General features: G+C 34.4%; 3 protein-coding genes and 1 pseudogene across 3 annotated transcripts; 2 read left to right on the top strand and 2 right to left on the bottom strand.

Moving 5' to 3' along the window:
- Positions 1-792: 792 nt before the first annotated feature.
- Positions 793-2,750, bottom strand: LOC131612449 (legumin A2-like). Its single transcript, XM_058884244.1, has 4 exons — positions 2,420-2,750; positions 2,080-2,330; positions 1,412-1,963; positions 793-1,318 (listed from the first exon to the last, which is right to left on the bottom strand). The coding sequence occupies exons 1-4, from the start codon at positions 2,706-2,708 to the stop codon at positions 926-928; spliced, it is 1,485 nt and encodes a 494-aa protein (XP_058740227.1). The 5' UTR covers positions 2,709-2,750; the 3' UTR covers positions 793-925.
- Positions 2,751-6,732: 3,982 nt separating this feature from the next.
- Positions 6,733-7,602, bottom strand: LOC131614734 (uncharacterized; annotated as a pseudogene).
- Positions 7,603-12,286: 4,684 nt separating this feature from the next.
- On the top strand, positions 12,287-16,610 carry LOC131610095 (TOM1-like protein 2). The gene is made up of 3 exons (XM_058881961.1): positions 12,287-12,897; positions 15,469-15,756; positions 15,982-16,610. The coding sequence occupies exons 1-3, from the start codon at positions 12,412-12,414 to the stop codon at positions 16,411-16,413; spliced, it is 1,206 nt and encodes a 401-aa protein (XP_058737944.1). The 5' UTR covers positions 12,287-12,411; the 3' UTR covers positions 16,414-16,610.
- Positions 16,611-18,320: 1,710 nt separating this feature from the next.
- LOC131610093 (legumin A) lies at positions 18,321-20,278 on the top strand. The gene is made up of 4 exons (XM_058881959.1): positions 18,321-18,646; positions 18,740-18,990; positions 19,111-19,662; positions 19,756-20,278. The coding sequence occupies exons 1-4, from the start codon at positions 18,361-18,363 to the stop codon at positions 20,143-20,145; spliced, it is 1,479 nt and encodes a 492-aa protein (XP_058737942.1). The 5' UTR covers positions 18,321-18,360; the 3' UTR covers positions 20,146-20,278.

The raw sequence follows: 20,278 nt of genomic DNA, 5'->3' as shown, positions 1-20,278 counted from the left end.
CTATTTAGATAATGCATGTGAACTCAAAAAAGAAAAGAACACGTAACTTAATTACCAATGCAATAAAGATGAATTCAGATAAGTGCAATTATGTGGAGTAGATACGTGATAAAGTTTAATGCAATGCAATTCATAGAAGCTAGGTATGAGAAGGCTTGAAAATAGAACGAAGTTCAAGAACGAAGAAGCTTTGTAATCGCAGATGAGGATCCTCTCTTCGTATTATATGTTTTTTTTCTTTTGCGGAAATGAAAATGTGAATGAAAAGAAAAAGACACTAATTTACTTAAACAAAGTGTCAGAATTTCAATTTCCATACTAAATCCAGACTTTAAAATCTGTATTTTTTTTAAATTGTGTCATCCTAATTTCAATCTAGATATGATATGTTAATGTTAAAATGTGTTTGAATTCCAATCTCTAACATTTTATAATATATATTTAAAAGTTACTGTAATTTTCAATCTCGAGTGATGATTTGTATTTTAAGTGTGTTAATTTTAAAAATCAAAATTAAGGGTTGTTTTGGAAATTTGTAATAAGTAACCCCCTAAATTAAATTTAAATTTTCAAAAAATAATCTGCCTTTAAAATTTAACATAGAAAACACACTACTGTTTTAATTGCAACGTGAATATTAATTATGAGGTGTTTTAACATAAACATGGAAAAGTTGAGATTTTTCTTCCATTAATTTGTTTTATTTTCATTTCATTCAGTAAAGATCGAGATTGTGGCTCTAAAGTTTCGATTACGGTTCGATGTTATCTATATTAACTTTTACGTAGAGCATTGAAACTTTACTTTTTTATTTATTCTGCTTCCGCAACGGTACATCACTCGAGTTACTTTACACAGGCAACAAAGGCATTTAAGCCTTAGGTTTTTATTCATTATTATTATTTTCATAGATTTGGTGCCAAATCTAAGCCGAAGCTCTGTTCTCATCAGATTCACGAGGTGGAACTAGAAATTTGAAGGGGTTGTTGGACTTAAGCTGCCTTGCCTCATTCCTCTCCAAGTTGAATGTCGCTGCAACCACATCCAACGGCATACTATTTATAGCTGATGATGTCCCTGCAAGTCTTGAAATAGCAGCTCTATCATTGGTCTTGAATGCTACATATGTGAACCTCTCGCTTACTGACTTCGCAGCCACTGCATAGTTTTGTGGCACTGTCAATGCACGACCGGCTTCTAGCTCCCCATCAAACACAGTGTTGCCATTGCAGTTCACAACTTGTAGCCTCGCACGTCCCTTCAATGCGTATAGTACGCTGTTTGCGTTGAGGTTGTAGTGAGGCACAAACATAGCATTCTGTATCAAGATTGTATGACATTAAATTAAGTCATGCAAAACAAATTAGAAGTAATAAAAGAGAAAAAAAGAAAGAAAGAGAAATGATAGTACTCTGCGGAGAGATCCATGTTCAGCACTTAGTCTGAGCCACCTGAGAACTGGGAGGTCAAGGCTGGTAACAGTTTTGATTCTACCAGCTTGAGGATTGTAGATGTCAGGTGATGAAGATGAACCAATATTCATACGAAGTTTGGCAGTGCAAACGGTTTCCTCAAGACCGTTGTCTCCATGGCTTCTGCTTCCACCCTTTTGGCTGTCTTCCTCTTCGTCTCTTCTGCTTTTATGATGACTTGGTTGCCTCTCTTCCTTTTCATCTTCGTCTTCTTCTTGTCTGCCGCCTCTCTGGTGGTGCGCTTGCCTCTCCGGTGGGGTTATGATGCTGAGACCCGCCTTCACTTTGACAATGGCTCCCTTCTCTTCATCTTCGTTCCTGCCTTGAAGTCTGTCCACTATATGCCTGTTCACGTTGAAAGCATCTTCCAAGAAATCCCTCTTGAAGCCACTCAAAATGTTGTTGCCTTCATTTTCTTGTTCTTGCTTTCCTCCTTGTTGATGCTGGTATCGTAGAAATTCTTGCTCATGGTTCCCAGCAAGATAGAATCTCTGTCAAACATATTTTTAGTTAAAATAAACAATTGCCAATCTATGTTACTGTTTTGGACAATATCTTATCATGTAATATATATTATATGGGAAGTTTAGTTATGCTCAGTGCTCACCCTAGGCATCTGATCAAGCTGGTTATTGGAGCTACCCGTATCGGTAAGAGTGACTGCAATAACTGGAGTATCTTGGTCATTGTACATCCAAAATACAATACCAGTAGGAACTGCAATGATATCACCCTCTCTAAATCGGTTAACCTTTTGGTGGCTGTCTCTATACCTGCGTCCCTCTCTTTGTTCAGATTCTTGTGGCTCCTCAAAGGTCTCAGGACAACCAGGGAATACCATGCCAAAATATCCATTACCTGTCATTATTATAGTAAAACACTAATTAGTATCATTAATATGTATGCAATGTAAGTAAAGAAGTTGAAAGAATATCAAAGTAACAAACCTTGTTGGATGTAAATTTCTTGAGGAGCATTGGAATAGTAAGGTCTGCGAAGGGCATTGCGCTGAAGGGTAGCACGAGAGAGGGCCACACCTGCACATCGGAATTGCCTGTTATTTGGATTCCAAGTCTCAATGAGTCCACCTTCCGACTCTATACGGTTATCAGGCTCGAGGGCATTGAGGCGTTCCAGCTGACACTCATTTTGTTGAGACTGTTCTCTGTGAGCAAAGCAGGTAGTGAAAAGTAGAAAACAAAGTGAAAGAGAGAGTGCAAGAAGCTTAGTAGCCATAGTTGTATAGAATATATGTTTGTGATGCGGAGAACCTTAGTTTGGCATGAGCATTTATAGTGAAAGAGAGGAAAATATAGGAGGGACACGTCAGCTTAAAGAAGATGACCATTAGACATTCTTCATCTTGCATGGCCATGGAAGCCTTGTGCGTTACACCTCATAAAATCACAATGTCTCATTACTGCATAGGTGGCTTCAATTCAATTAGATAACTAGCTGAAATCGGTGCTGATGGGGACCATTTCTCTTTTTACTTATTTTCTTCAATTTACTGTCTTGTAATATTTATATATGTGAACCCGATTCATTTTCAAGTTAATGTGAAATTTTTTTCTCTAGGTTGGATGTGGATATGATTGAGTTCATGGTCTTTACAATTGTTAATTTAGTTTGAGGTAAAACACAGTTTATTTGATGTAGTTCAATATATATAAGTGGACGTTAATTTAAGTATCTTCAATTTGTCTACACGAATTAGAACCATAAAAGTGATGCTTGAATTACAACTTCAAAGTGCTTGAATTACGACATTGTCATATACTCCCTCCGTCGCACAATGAGTGACCCAGCACACCATTTCACACAGATTAAGAAAAGTGTAAAAAAGTAAGAGAGATAATATTGTTTTTACTATAATACCCTTATCATGTATTGAAAATTGTGAACTTTTAATTAATTAGAGGGTAAAATTGGAAAAATTGTATTGGAAATTGAAATGGGTCACTCATTTTGGGACACCATATTATTCCAAATGGGTCACTCAATGTGGGACGGAGGAAGTATATGTTATATAAAATTGCACAAATTGTTTGGATAACAGTATCCCCTATATGATTTCAAAAAATCCATAACAATTGATTTGCTTTAATTTCTTCAATAGTTAACTCATTAATCAATCATTCCTATTGATTTGAAGTCAGAGGTTATCTAGGACACTTAAGTTTTTATCCACGTTTCATAAAAGATTTATCAAAAATAGCTAAACTTTTATAAAAATAATTGATTTTAAATTTGATGATGATTTTAAAAGTTAGTCACATGTAATCATAGTTGGGAACTACTTTTTTTAAATAATAGTCCGAGAACTACTTTTTTAAGTGATCTGTGATGCTAGTAATTAAAGACTTGGAGTCCTGCTTAGCCAACAAAATGAAAACACATTCTATGTTATATATTACGTGAGCCAATTCCTTAATGAAAATTAACTAAACAACACCAGTGAGAAGGAATTGTTCGCCATAATATTTGTACTCGAAATTTTTTTTTCTTATCTAATTGGTTTCAAGATTATTATATTTACAAATCATACAACGCTGAGATAATTGCTGAATAAAAGGAGAGTCAAAAACCCCGTTGTTAAAATGAATTTTTTTCTACAAGAGTTTGACACGCAAATCAAAGATAAGAAGGGAGTCGGTAATGTGACAATTGATCATCTATCGACACTAGAGAATTTCGATGTTATAAATAAGGAGAAGGAAATATTGGTGGAGTTTCAAGATGAGAAAATATTTGTGGTTATTGAAAGACCATGGCGTGCTTACATGACAGGGCCGGCCCTGGGCCAGGGCAAGCAGGCCCACAGCCCAGGGCCTCAAGAAAATGGGGCCTCAAATTGGGGAGGTGTGATTAAAAAATTATAATACCGAAGTTATAAAATATATTTTATTTAGCGAAAATAATGTTTAATTAATTGCATGTAGCCTAGTGGAACAGGCATTGTTTTGGGTATTTATAATCAGCGGTTCGAGCCTCAATGCACTACAATACAGGTTTTCATCTCAACTGCCTATTTTTATTACAACATTTCAATAGTTTCAACTCTGTTTATTTTACAAGAACATTTGATTATTTTAATAGCTTTTTCAATCTAAGTTTTCAAACATTTCATTATTTCAATAGCTCTCAATCTAAATGAGTTATTTCACAAATTTTCAATTTCTTTTTTGCTGTTACAAGAACACTTCATTATTTCAATAACTTTACCAATCTAAATGTGTCTCTAGTAATTACATAGCTATTTTGTAAAAATAAATATTTTTTAAATTTTAATTTTAAAATAATTTGTATATAATCAATTGAAATTTATAATAATATTTCAAATTAAATTTTACATTAACGACCATTTAGTAAAAATTTTAGAGACCATTTATATATTATAATTAAATATTTAAAAATTTACTGTATAATTAACTCATTTATTATTATTTTTTGTTAGAAAGTCTTGTTTACATTGATATTTTTGTTGTTGTTTGAAACACTCAAAACTTCACATTTTTTATTTTGTTTTTGAGATTTTTTCATTTTGAAAACAAATAAAAAAAATAAGTTTTTATTAAGGGTCTATTTTTTTGTTTGCCCCGGGCCTCCAAAAGGTCGGGACCGGCCCTGTTACATGACTGACTTTAAAATTGGAAAACAAGGGTCGGGAGACCTTACATGAAAACAAAGAAAAAAATTATAATGTGATGCCAATTTGTTTAAGGTATGTCTTAATGGTTATATCCAGAGATGTATAGATGAGAAAGAGGTATCATATGAATTGCCATATCTCAACTTATGGAAGTCGCTACAATGGTGAAAGAACGACTACATAATGGTTTTTGGTGGTTTACCCTATTCAAGGATAGTGTATAGTATGTGAAAAATTGTAATTAATGCTAGCAAGCTAGTAGTATTTTTAAGAGAAATGAAATTCGTATGATAAAAATTGTAATAAATGCTAACGAGCAGGTAGCGTTTCTGAAAGCAATGGAATTCCCCTCAATAGACTCTTGGAGGATGAACCCTTTTCTCCTTATTATTCGAATTTGCATATCTTCATTTATGTTGATTATGTTACTAAATTAGTTGAGTTTACTTCTTGTATTTCTAGTAATGCTCCTAATGTGGTTAACATCTTAAAAAATAATATTTTTCTTAGTTCGGATTACATAGAATTTTTTATCAGCGACGAGGAAGTGATGGGAGAGCATTTCTACAACAATTTGAAAAATGTGTTGGTCAAGTACAACGTGAAACATAAAGTGACCATTATCTATCATCCACAAATAAGCAGACAATTCAAAGTGTCCAACAAACATTCAAAGTAGATCCTAAAGAAGAAGATTAATTAACCTAGGAAATATTGTTCAAAGAACTTAGATGATGCATAATGGACATACTGTATCACATTCAAGTAACACCTTGGATTGTCTCCTTATCAGTTGGTGTAGGGTATGGCATGCCATCTGCTTGTAGGTTTAGATTGCAAAATGCATTGCCATGTTTTATTTTTTTATAAAAATAAAAACAATATATTCCCTCGAAGCTAGCCAGTGGTTTTCTCGATGAAATTAGAGAGAAGCAGAAAATGTATGTAGCTTTGGTTAACCGCTTATCTTTAGTTGACCAGAGTACTGATGATGACTTCCGAGTTGATGAAAACAAAATTCTAAAGTTTCGAAGCAGAGTTTGTGTACCTGATGCACCAGAAATGAAGAAAATGATTTTAAAATAGGGTCACCGGAGCAGTTTGAGTATTCATCCAGGAGCTACCAAGATGTACCAAGATCTGAAGAAGATGTTGTGGTGGCTGGGAATGAAGTAAGAGATCGCACAGTTCGTTTATGCTTGCTTGACTTGTCAGAAGTAAAAAATAATTGAACATCAGAAGCCGTCTGGACTGATGTAGCCGTTGAATATTCCTGAATAAACGTGGGACAGTAACCCGATGGATTTTGTGACTGAATACTCCAAGAGGAAATGATTCGATTTGGGTGATTGTGGATAGAGTGACAAAATTGGCTCATTTTATACCGATTAAGATCAATTTTTCCTTGCATAAATTGGCAGAGATCTATATTAGTGGGATTGTGAAAATGCATGGTAATGCGTCAAGTATTGTCTTGATTAGTGGCGGAGCCAGGAATTTTGGGCAGCCTGGGAAAATAATTTACCGCAAGTTACATGTGACATAATATATAAAGAGTCATAAAGTGTGCCACATAAGAGAGATAAAATCTAACCTGCGAATATTGTGCTAAATAAAATTAAGAGGTAAATGCCCTCTCCGAGACCTTTTTGCGGTGAATGTTTGAATAATATCAACATCTTTAAGTGACTTGAATATCTCCCGCTCAGTGTAACATATCATCAAGTCATTGAATCACACATTTTTTATCTTGTTGCGCAAATTAGACTTGATAATCTTCATCGTTGAAAAATCTCTTTCAACGGATGTTGTCGACACCAGCAATATCAAAGCCAACTCAATGAGTTTGTAGACTAATGGAAATATCAAATGTTTCTCAGTTTGAACCATCTTCATAGCCAAACTTTAAACATCTTCACAAGAAGTAAAAGAAGCGTGCCTTTTCACTTGATGTACATAAGTCGCAAGTTGTTCCCTTATTGTTCCACGACCATCATCAGAAAAGTCAGCATGATAACTATTAGCAAGACGAGCAAGCTTATCAATATCAAACTTGGAAAAAGAGTTCTTGGGGTCAAGACATGAGAAGCAATCCAGCACAATGTTACTTCCTTCACTAAATCGGTGATCCATCTACACACATATTTTGTCAATAGCAACAAAAAAAATCTCTGCACGGTAATGGTGAAGATTAGTGAAAGTCCTCCCTTCTCTTCTTGAACGACCCCGAACTGGTATTTCTTCATACATATTTGACACCAGAATACTTTGAGCAACACACAATTCTTGGACATCAATAAAAAATCATCCCAATTACTCTCTCTCTCAATGTAGCCAACGAGCTTTAACATCATCAACTAATTCCATAGCAAGCACAATATTAAGATCTTTTGTTTGCAAGATTTTTGAAAGTTCATCTGTGATACTAAACAACTTTAACATAAGCTTTAAAATGAAAGCAAATTTAAAGCTCTCCATTTTTTCTATCAAACCCGCCGCTTGAGATGGTCAACGTCCATCTTCATCAACTAGAGCCGTCAAAATGGGCTAGCCCATATGGGCCGGCCCACCAGGCCCAAAAAATCATAGGGCTTGGGCCTTAAAATTAGAGCACATATTTTTTAGGGCCTTTTTAGCCCAACCCTAAAAAGCCCGCTACCCATTAGGGCTAGCCCATTAGGCCCGCATAATTATAAATTTTAAAAAAATATTTTAATATTTATATTATCTTACTCCAAAATAGCATATTGATTTTTCTCACTTCACTAAATTTTATCTCTATTTTATTCAATCTTTCTCTTTTAAATATTATACATTAATATAATCAACATTTTTTCATCGTATTATATTAGTTTTTCTCTTATAATAAATATACAAGTATTATTTTATACAATTTAGACATATATTGTATTTAGAAACACATTATAGTATTTATAAGAGATAATATATTACTTAAAAATGTATTATGTTTAAAATAACATAATTTTTTAATTTTAATTTTTTTAAACAAAAAAGCCCATTTAGGGCCGGGTAGCCCGAAGCCCATATGTGGTAATATTTGATATGATACGATTGGTTGGTTGGTTGCCTTATGAAATATTGTGTTGATATATGTATTGTTCGACCCAAGGGGTTTCTCTTAGCCCCTTAGATACGATATGTTAATCATACTTGTAAATGTGTGAAATTGTTGTTATAGTATTATGTTATTATAATTGTAATTTTATTGGTAAATTGTTTGTCGATTGTTTTTACAATTGGTGGGTAAATGGGATTTTTCCCATTTGGCCACTTCCCTTTTGATCGATCATTCGATCTGTAACTAAATTGGATAATCCCATTTGATAACCTACTCCTTATTTTTGAAAAATACACGTGGATCAATGATTTTAGGTGAATAGAGATTTTTTCCTGTAAAATTTGGGGTTATCATAATTTTGAAAAAATATATATATTTTTTATAAAATAATTTTTAATTAGATTTTCTCAATAGCACTGTGTAAATTGTTCGGTATCTTATTTGATCAATGTATTCTCTTTTGACGAAGAAACTTGGATCAATATTTTTTTTGCTGAATATGGATTATTTTCCAGTAAAATTTGGTGTTATAATAATTTGAAAAAAAACTATACATTTTATAAAATAAATTTTAAATGGATTTTCTCAATAACACTGTATAAATTGTTCTATATCATATTTGGTCATTGTATTCCCTTTTGACGAAGAAACGTGGATCAATTTATTCGGGTGACTATAGACTATTTCCCTTTAAATTTGGTGTTATAATAATTTTGAAAAAAATATTTTTTATAAAATAACTTTTAATTAGATTTTCTCAATAACATTGTAAAAATTGTTCTGTATTATATTTGGTTAATGAAACTCATATTTTGACGAGGAAATATGGGACTGTTATGTTTGGTGAGCTGTAATTTTTTGGATCTGTGACTCATAATATTTTGGAAATTGTGACTAATTTTTGGGAATTGTAATTTTGATCAATAATTTCACAAATAAAATTTGTGAAACCTTTTTCCTTACAATTTTTCTCGAGTCAAACGATGGAATCCGGATTTGGGAGAAATGGTTGAAAAGTCGGAAAAAGTTGGAATTTTTCGAAAATGGTATGAAATCGAGAATAAAAAAACGGAAAGCCTGAGAATCGGACAGACGGTGGTCAGAGCTGTGAAGATTGTATAGATGGGGGCGGCATACGGTCGGCATGTCGGCGACCCCAAGGGCATTTTCATAATTATTTTTGCTTTTTTTTATATATTTTTTGAATTTCAAAGACCTTTTACTTGCTATTTTAAGTATTTTTGGTTAGTAAATAACCTTATAGGAACTTGATTAAAATTGTTAACATTTTATATGTAATGATTTGAAAATAATTACATATGGTAAAAAAAATAATATTTTGGTGGATTTTCTAGTGTAAATTATGGTTCATGTTTGGAACCTATTTTGGTGAATAATTCTTGGTGGCTATGATTTCTGGTGATTTATTGTGTTTGTTTACTAATATGATCATGCATACATTTATTTTGGAGCTATGTGCAACTTCGATCTATTTGGTGGCCTCAGATCCATTGGTGATCTCATTGGTCTAATTGAGAGGTCAGAGGCGTGTTTCAGATCCATTGGTGGGATTTTCGGTTCAGGTGAGGGACTGGACACGGTGGAATATTGTTGGTAACATATCTTTGATTCTACAAAAATTTGGTACCACATGCATATAGGAAAAGGAGTTGGTGCATTATACAACATTGCATAAAATTGGGAATGATGTTTTGGATGTTTATTTTTGTGTTTGCCTTATATGTTGATATTGGTGCTTGTTTGTATTATCATTATGTTGCTAAAATCTCACCGTTATTATATGTAAATGTATTCTCACCCCTTTTTCTGTTTGTTTGGCATAATTTATGCTATTATTTATACAAGTGAGCAACATGAGTAATAGGGCCGTGAGTAATGCGAGATGGAGGGACGCCTCTTGGCATTTTCTGTTTTATTTTCCTCTTACTTAGTCGAATAAAATGCTTTGAACTGGATCACTGGGGTTTTGGGCGCTTGTGTTTTGCTTATGTTTGGAATTGTAAGATCCTTCTGAATTATTTTGGTGATAATTACTCAGACTATTTTTATGTTTCATTTCATTTGCGCTGTATTTTACAACAATGTATGATTAATATTTGAGTTTTGTGATGAAGTAACATCCTATGCACGAGGTCCTTCTATAAATAAAAAATTGGGGTTTATGGTGTTACAATTATCAGTTGCAATTCTTCAGGCTTCAGCAACTTTCTGCTAAGTCCTCACGTGACCAGAAAAAGACAAATTGACCTCAAAGTCTGATACCGACTTGTCAGACATCCTTAGTTCGTGAGATTTGACTGGCTTTAGGTTATGATCCTTCAGAGTCTGAGTCTTAGCTTCTCATCCTTCAAACTTTAAGTCTTCGAATGTTGACTTGATCTTCATATACTGACTTGATCAGAGTCTAGGATTTTCAGGTTTTGATCATCAGAAGTTGATTCTTCAAAATATGCCTCTTTAGAGCTTCTTTTTAAATGTTCAATGCAGTATGAGAACTGAATATATTAATCTTTTTACCTACCTGCACACTTGAACAAACATTAATTCACCTAATTGTTCTTTAAATACTTTCTTATTATCAAAATCTATGGGTTATGGTATCACCAATTTTGTTCCAACATCTTCGCCAAGGCATGTCGTTTTTGTTACAAAACCATTTGGTAGACGTTGTTCAACAGTTCGTTGGCTCCCTACAATCCAATATTAACTTGCAAGAGTTCGAAGTCGGAAACTGTTTCTCGTTTGAACATTGTAGGCTGTATCGAAGGTCTGAATGAATATTCAATTATGTGGAACTACAACATTGATCTAAGAAATGATGGTTAAGACAGTCCTTGCTCCGTCCTAGGCTGGACATAATTTTGTGGAGGAGGTATGGAAGAAGTAGTTGTTAAGACTTGACAAGGAAGATGTGGAGGATTCCCGACAACTTTAGTGACTACATAAACTTACCGTTAAACGAAGGAATAGGTGACTTTGGAAGCCTCCATTATTGATAGATCATAGGGAGGAGAGTTTGATTTTGAGTTTGATAGAGTTTATCAAGAAACAAAGATCTTCGCTTCAATATAAGGAGATTTTGATTTCTATTGGAGGAGGTTCGGTTGAATCGGGAGAAGTTAGATCTTGGAAGATCGCAAGAATCATAAGTTGATTCTCATTAATTGCACCAATGTTTCGTACTAGAACTAGAGATGATTTAACAAAGTGTTTTCGTAGCTAGGTACGATGGCTTGCAACTTTCGATACGGAGGATAAGGGGCTAACCTGCAAGATTAACACTCCACGCTTAAGTCAGTAAAAAATTGAGAGATGAAGTTTGAATAGAAAAAGATTTTGAATACTTGTGAAATGACACGTTTTTCTCTTTATATAAGGTAAAATGGTTGGTAACTACACACATATAGAGTGACGTGATATGGTCAAATGTTGGATTGATTTAGAAGATTATCACAACATTCTCGTGAGGGGTGGAAAGAAAAAAAAAAAAAAAAGGATCCTTGCTTCGCCTTCAACAACTTATAAAATTTTAAAAATAATATAAATATAACATAATATAACAATAATTTAAAAAAAGTAAAAATACAAATAATTTAAAAGTATTTTTTTTAAATTTATTTTTTATAAATTAAAAGAATACTTTTAACATGAATAAATATACATTATTGATGATTAAAATATATTTGAAATACACATTTTTTTAAAAAATAATTTTTATAAATTTTGAAATTGAAAAAAAATTATAATTAAAGAATAAATATTTAAAATAATATTTAAAAAATAATTATTTATACTAATTTTTTATTTTAAAGTTTTTTTAAAAATATTTTTGTAATATTTAAAAAAAAATACTATAAAAAATCTATTTTAAATAAACTAAAATCAACGGACTCTTAATTACGAAAATTCCCATAAACATACAATTAAAATATTTGTTTGACTAGAATGAAATTCACCATTGATTTGAAAGGAATATATTTATCTAGGGTCCGAAAGAGCTAGTCCAATGTCAAGATTCAAAACAGTGAGTAGTTTACCGAAACGTGTACATCAACATAGCCACGTAAAAGTATACACGATCAATAGTCAAATCACAAATCTCTCAACTTTCCAGTTTCCACTTTCCCATTTCCACATTCTCCTAACCTTCACTAATCCGATCTAGGGTTCATCACTTTCTCACTCTAATGGACAAATCCAAGCTAGCTCTATTCGGCGAGAAGCTCAAAACCAACAGCGCCAATCTGAGCCGAATCGTCAGCGGCAAAATGAAGGAAATACTCCAAACTCCAACTCCAGAATCAAAGATGGTCGACGAAGCAACGTCGGAGACATTAGAGGAACCGAATTGGGGAATGAATCTGAGGATATGCGGGCTTATCAACTCCGACGAGTTTAACGGTTCGGAGGTGGTGAAGGCGATCAAGAGGAGGATTAATCAGAAGAGTCCTGTTGTTCAGAAACATTGCCTTGATTTGTTGGAGACTTGTGCGATGAATTGTGATAAGGTGTTTTCGGTTATTGCGTCTGAGAAGGTTCTGGAGGATATGGTTAGGTTGATTGATAATCCGCAGGTGGAGCAGAGTAATAGGACGAGGGCTTTGCAGTTGATTAGGGCTTGGGGTGAATCTGAGGATATTGCTTATCTTCCTGTTTTCAGTCAAACCTATTTGGTTAGTTTCTTTCTGACTTGTTTGCTTTGTTTTTTTCTATGCCTCTTTTGTTGTAACATTGCAGGTTGATCAATAATAGAGCTATATCTGAGTATGTGAGTTATTATCTAATTAAGGGAAAAACTTAAAGTTTACTTTAGTAGGTTATTGGTGGAATTATGATAGATAGAGGATGTGTTCTATTTTAAGAGGTAAGCAAGTGTTAGATTGGATCTATTGTATCTATTATTGGCAATCTTTTTTGCACGGTTAGGCTTAGGCTACCCTTTAAGGATGTTAAAATTAATTCACTTAAATAAGTACTAACAGGATGAAAATACAACAGGTTGCATTTTCTATTTTGGTTTGTCATACAACAAGGACTTATAGTAGCTACAGGGATTTCTGTTGGGCTTATTCTGATATGGCAATTGGCAAATCATCACATATACATAGGGGTGTTCGCGGTGCGGTTTGGGCGGTTTTGACGTAAAAAATCATCCGAACCGCAAGAGAAAAAAGTGTGCGGTTCGGTTTGGTTCGGTTGAATTTTAAAAATAAAACCGAACCAAACCAAACCAAACCAATGCGGTTTGGATTGGTTCGGTTGGTTCGGTTTTTTTTACTAAAATTTATTGAGCCATACATACACATATTGATGACAACATAACTTTGTATTTAGTCATTTATGTGTTATCAAATAACAACAAAATTTATCATATTTGGAAAATAACTTTCCATTTAATATACAAAAATAATATTAGATAAAAATGGAATAAAAAAATTAAATAGTAGCATACAATAATATCAAAAACATTATAATGAAATAGAAAAAAAAGGAGATGAAATATTATAGAAGACGAAAAAGAAAGAGCGGAATAGATGCGATTAGATAAGAAAATGAACATTAAAAACATAATTGAAAGAGAGAACAGTAGAATAAAAATAATAAGATGAAAAAGAACGAACTTAAGAGGTGAAAGACTAGAAAAGAATATGTGATCGATATGTATTTGAAAAAGAAGATGAAAAAAATGTGCAATACCGCTAGGAGAGATCTAAGAAGACTTGACTTGAAACCTTAAGTGAGGAAGAGAAAATTATTAGTAATCGTAAGACTAAGGCATAATAGGTTTGAGTTTGGGTTGGATATAAGTTAATTGAAGTTTGGAGGGTTGTAACATAATGCGGTTTGGTTCGGTTTGATTCGGTTTGTAAAATACAAACCGCAAACCGAACCAAACCGCGCGGTTTGTTAAAAAATGGCCCAAACACATCCGAACCATATGCGGTTTTTTGCGGTTTCGGTTTGGTTTGGTTCGGTTTTGCGGTTTTCTATTGGGCCGGTTTGGTTTTGAACACCCCTACATATACAACTCTACTAATTTGTATTGTTTTCAACTTTTCTTGGATGTATTCATAGTATTATTACTGCTTAAGAATCAGTACCCCATCACAAGGCAAGACATTATTTTCTTTTTTTGACGACAACAACAACAACAACTCTAACAAAAACAAATTTTTTCCTCCCATTAGGTGGGATCAGTTATATGAATTTAATGATGTCATTATGTCCTGTCCTGTTCTTGTCACGAATCATGTTCTGCCCTATAGATAATATAATTTCATTTCTTTCTTGATGGGTTAAGTTTATTGTTTTGTTTGATTTCTTTCTACCTCTAATTATTGAACAATCTTATATCTTGATCTGCCATATTTACCAATGCCTTCTCAAGTTTCAACACATGCCCAAACCACAACAAAACCCACCATCTTTTATTCCTGAGTCTGTCGTCTTGTACAACAAGTAATCTTTTTCTTATAATAGAGACCAGAGGGAGTAAAAAGCAATGTCAATCGCAAATGATGTTGAAGCTTTTTAATTTTATCTACCTAGGTTGAATACTATGATTTATATTTATCTATAGCTGTTACTTTTATGATGGATTCTAGGTGTATACTCTGAGTTTTGGCACAGTAAGATTTCCAATTTTGGCTTCCAAGCTTGTTTTAAGGTGTTTCTACATGAATTGGCATTCTATATACTGCATTTTACTTTATTTCTCAAATACTTGAAATGTCAGGTCCCAAAAAACCCTTGAATGGAATTTGGATAAGAAAGTTTCATCCAAGGGTATTAATAGATTGGGTCATTTGTGCCCTAAGGGCTAAAGGACACATGGGAAAATCAATTTATTTAACTTTTGAAGAATAGAATGCACAATTTCCAAGATTTCTACATTTGATTTTTTAACATGTGCCTTTAGAGCACAAGTTAATATTTTCATGATAGTTTAAAGGGAGCAAATATCATTGGCCTGAAATTGTCTTTGAATGGTAACTTAATTGTTTTTGGTACTTGATTTTATTGTTATATATAGCTTCTAGACATTGTTTGCAGAATTTTACTGTGTAAAAATAGCATTTCCTATGTGACTTTGGGATTGTCTTTTTACAGTATATTAGCTTTGAAGTGAATTTGACGTTCTTATATACAACTCTTTTGAATTTTGTGCCTTCTATTTTTTTATGACATTCTTGTGCTTCCTTTTCGCTTTCATTAATATGAATCCTACCTTTCATTGATAACAGAGTTTGAAAGGAAGGGGTGAATCACTTGACACGGCGGGAGGAAATTCACCACCAATTCCGTATGCCACAGAGTCCCATACTTACCAACAATCTTTAAATCCCCCTGAAAGATACCCAGTTCCAGAAGCAGGGTTACGTGCTCTTGCTCTGGATGACTCAGAAGCTTTCTTTACTGACCACCAACCCGTTTCTGTTGAAGAGAAGAAAGAGCATCTTGTGGTTGCTCGAAACAGTCTTGAAGTTCTCTCTAGCATATTAAATTCTGAGGCAGAACCAAAACCTTTAAAGGTAATCTTTTTCTGAAATTTGAGAAACGCAGCATCTCCTGAATACCGAATTGTTGTTTTGTTTTCTATGTGATGTTTGTTGTATGTATGAAGTCTTTCTTGCACAGATTTGTAAAGAACTAAACTACTCATAAATCAGTTGCATGCTTTTCAATGCAAGGCTACTATTCTCATGATAGAATTTTTTTTTTTGCTGATAGATTGTTCTATTTTTGTTTGGTTGCAGGAAGAATTAACTTTGAGTCTGCTGGATAAGTGCAAGCAATCACTTTATGTTATCAAGGAGATTGTGCAAAGCACAACAAATGATGAAGAAACACTTTTTGAGGCTTTATATCTCAATGATGAGCTGCAGCAGTTGGTTTCTAAGTATGAGGAGTTGGAAGCTTCTCAAAGTTTAGGGGAACAACAAACACAAAATGCTGACTCTGCCAAGAATGACGCGGAAGCTGTTCAAAACCTCAATGAAAGACATGAAGGTGACAAATCTGAAGAGGCAGAAGCTGCTCAGAATCTTGATCAAAAGCTGCCCCAAAAGTCAAACACTCTTGAAGGCGGTGTCAATGCAACCGAGGTGTATGATCACATTGAAACCAAAAATGTGGATAGCACAAAAGAGAAGAACGGTGAACCTATCCTCAAGACTAATACCGAATGAGAAAGTGAAGGTTGCAAGTTTCATTGTTTTTTCTAGCATTATATTTTGTTGTTGTCCATACCGTGTAGGCATGTAATAATATTTATAACCTATAGTTCTTTCTACCAGGGTGATTTTTATCCCGAGGATTGTGGTACTTAATCCTTGTGAGATTATGGTAATTCATCAAAATGTTAATGTAGTTTTTTTCTTGTAAATGCTGTCATTTTGACTATGCGCGTCAATTTGCTAATGTTTGATGCATTTCACCACAAGCATTAACAAAACCTGATCTATGATACAGAATTGGCACAATGGTATGTGATGATTCTTCCTTTTCTTTAGAAACCTGGTTGTTGTATATCATTTGCAGAAGTTGTACTGTCTTTCTTTATAAAAAGAAATAAATTGGTCTGATACAACAACACACTTCAGTGAAGGGAATGTAAAGCATTTGGTGGCCTTTTGGTTTGACTCAATATTTGGCTTGAATGATCAACAACTGATCTCTATTTTCTCCATAGAAAAAGTAGGACTAAAACAAAAGAAACTTTGATCAAAATAATTTTATATGTTATAAACATTTTAGTTTTTTAAATTCTGTATATAAATGGTTATCATCCTATTATAAAATGATTGGAATTGATTTAATTTGTATTTTAAGAAGAGCTATTAATTTGTGTTGATTCAAGCTAATCGAACAATCCAGGATTTGCAAGAGCAAGAGCATTGACCGCGAGAAAAATTAAATTCAAATGCTCCTGAGGTAAAACGCAGTCTCCACTATTTTCCCGCCAATTTTTCTCTCTTTCCATGTCAGTAGCCAGTAGGTATCCTTACTAGGGGGCGTGTGATTTCTGTGAGGGGGCTTACGATTTCCTCGAGTTTACAAATTCAGGACTTGAAGCATGGGTTTAATCTATGCGAATATCTATTTCTACGCTCTCTTTTCAAGCTTGAATTTCATGCAGATGCATTTTTCTAGCGGTGCATGGCACCAATACGTATTTTTCTTTTATCTTCAGCAGCATACAAGTGAACAAATTTGTGCTCTTGGTTATTCCAGAATTGGAACTTTGATATTGTTATCCTAATTTAACTGTTTGATTTATAAAACATCTCGTTTATAAGTTATAAAGTGATAATAAATTTTGTTTTAATTGTGCTTATGTACCGTGGAAAGTGGGGACCAGAGAATAATCTAGGCATTTTCATAAATTTATATGTATATTTGTAGTTAGTTGATTGTGACTTTCATCTTTCTTATTCTTCAGTATTTAAGGATCCTTCAAAATATTTTTTTATAGGTCTGAACAGATTAAGAAGTTAGCGCCCATTGTAATAAAATGAAATCAAGTATAATGTATAAAATGAATGCTTCATTTGATCCTTCAAATGGTATTTTTACATAAACTTTTAAGAGGTTTTTACCATCAAATTAATAGTTAAAAGTTCATAGAATTTTACTTCTTTAGACTAATATTTCATTTTAGATATAAAAGTACGACATCTCAGTAAACAACTGGTTGATGAAAATTTCACATTTTTAATTTTTAAGGTACTAATATGAAGTTCATAATAATGTTTTTCAAACACTATGTAGTAACACTTGCTAAAGCACCTAATTGAAAGTTTATTCTCCATACAGCTTTACCGTGGATAATATGAAGGAAGGAGGCATGGAAGAAAAGAAGTAAAGACATGGTCCCCCCACCACCGATTTCAGCTATAAGAATGGCAACGAGTATGCTCTTTGTCTAGTAATGGAGATGTTGAAGCCACCTGCTCTATCAGACATAGGTGTAAAGCATAAGAATTTCATAGCCATGCAAGCTGCAGAATGTCTAATTCTCAACACCCCACTTTCTATGACGTGTTCAATCTTCATCACCCTCTCTTCCCTATAAATTACTCCTTCTCGTTAACGTTCTCCGCATCACAACCAACATTCTCTAAGTATCCCTCATCATGGCTAAGCTTCTTGCACTTTCTCTTTCATTTTGTTTTCTACTTTTGGGTGGCTGTTTTGCTCTCAGACAACAGCCACAGCAAAATGAGTGCCAGTTAGAACGCCTCGATGCCCTCGAGCCTGATAACCGTATAGAGTCGGAAGGAGGACGCATTGAGACTTGGAATCCAAACAACAGGCAATTCCGATGTGCAGGTGTGGCCCTCTCTCGTGCTACCCTTCAACGCAATGCACTTCGCAGACCTTACTACTCCAACGCTCCCCAAGAAATTTTCATCCAACAAGGTTACTTATTTTGATCTTATTCCAACTTCTATATTTACATTCAATACATGTTAGTCATTCAGTACTAATTAGTGTTTACTATACCAATTACAGGTAATGGATATTTTGGCATGGTATTCCCTGGTTGTCCAGAGACCTTTGAGGAGCAACGGGAATCTGAACAAGGAGAGGGCCGCAGGTACAGAGACAGTCACCAAAAGGTTAACCGATTCAGAGAGGGTGATATCATTGCAGTTCCTACCGGTGTTGTATTTTGGATGTACAATGACCAAGACACTCCAGTTATTGCCGTCTCTCTTACTGACACTAGAAGCTCCCAAAACCAGCTTGATCAGATGCCTAGGGTGAGCACTGAGCAAAATAAAAGTTCCCATATAATATACTCTTTTACATGATAATCTATAGTCCCAAAAAGCAACATTGATTGGCAATTATTTGATTTTGACTGAAAATATGTTTGACAGAGATTTTATCTTGCTGGGAACCATGAGCAAGAGTTTCTACGATACCAGCATCAACAAGGAGGAAAGCAAGAACAAGAAAATGAAGGCAACAACATTTTGAGTGGCTTCAAGAGAGATTTCTTGGAAGATGCTTTCAACGTGAACAGGCATATAGTAGACAGACTTCAAGGCAGGAACGAAGATGAAGAGAAGGGAGCCATTGTCAAAGTGAAAGGTGGTCTCAGCATCATAACTCCACCGGAGAGGCAAGCACGCCAGCCGAGAGGCAGCAGACAAGAAGAAGACGAAGATGAAAAGGAAGAGAGGCAGCCAAGTCATCATAAAAGCAGAAGAGACGAAGAGGAAGACAGCCAAAAGGGTGGAAGCAGAAGCCATGGAGACAACGGGCTTGAGGAAACCGTTTGCACTGCCAAACTTCGTATGAATATTGGTTCATCTTCATCACCAGACATCTACAATCCTCAAGCTGGTAGAATCAAAACTGTTACCAGCCTTGACCTCCCAGTTCTCAGGTGGCTCAGACTAAGTGCTGAACATGGATCTCTCCACAGAGTACTATCATTTCTCTTTCTTTCTTTTTTTCTCTTTTATTACTTTTAATTTGTTTTCCATGACTTAATTTAATGTCATACAATCTTCATACAGAATGCTATGTTTGTGCCTCACTACAACCTCAACGCAAACAGCGTACTGTACGCATTGAAGGGACGTGCAAGGCTACAAGTTGTGAACTGCAATGGCAACACTGTGTTTGATGGAGAGCTAGAAGCCGGTCGTGCATTGACAGTGCCACAAAACTATGCAGTGGCTGCTAAGTCAGTAAGCGATAGGTTCACATATGTAGCATTCAAGACCAATGATAGAGCTGCTATTTCAAGGCTTGCAGGGACATCATCAGCTATAAATAGTATGCCGTTGGATGTGGTTGCAGCGACATTCAACTTGGAGAGGAATGAGGCAAGGCAGCTCAAGTCCAACAACCCCTTCAAATTTCTAGTTCCACCACGTGAGTCGGAGAACAGAGCTTCGGCTTAGATTTGGCACCAAATCTATGAAAATAATGAATAACAAAAGTAAGGCTTAGATGCCTTTGTTACTTGTGTAAAATAACCAGAGTAATGTACCTTTGGTGGAAAGAGAATAAATAAAAAGCCATGTTTCCATGCTA

This window comes from Vicia villosa, linkage group LG6 (assembly GCF_029867415.1).
Source record: "Vicia villosa cultivar HV-30 ecotype Madison, WI linkage group LG6, Vvil1.0, whole genome shotgun sequence".
NCBI classification, from domain to species: Eukaryota; Viridiplantae; Streptophyta; class Magnoliopsida; order Fabales; family Fabaceae; genus Vicia; species Vicia villosa.
This window is presented reverse-complemented; position numbering and strand designations above follow the sequence as displayed.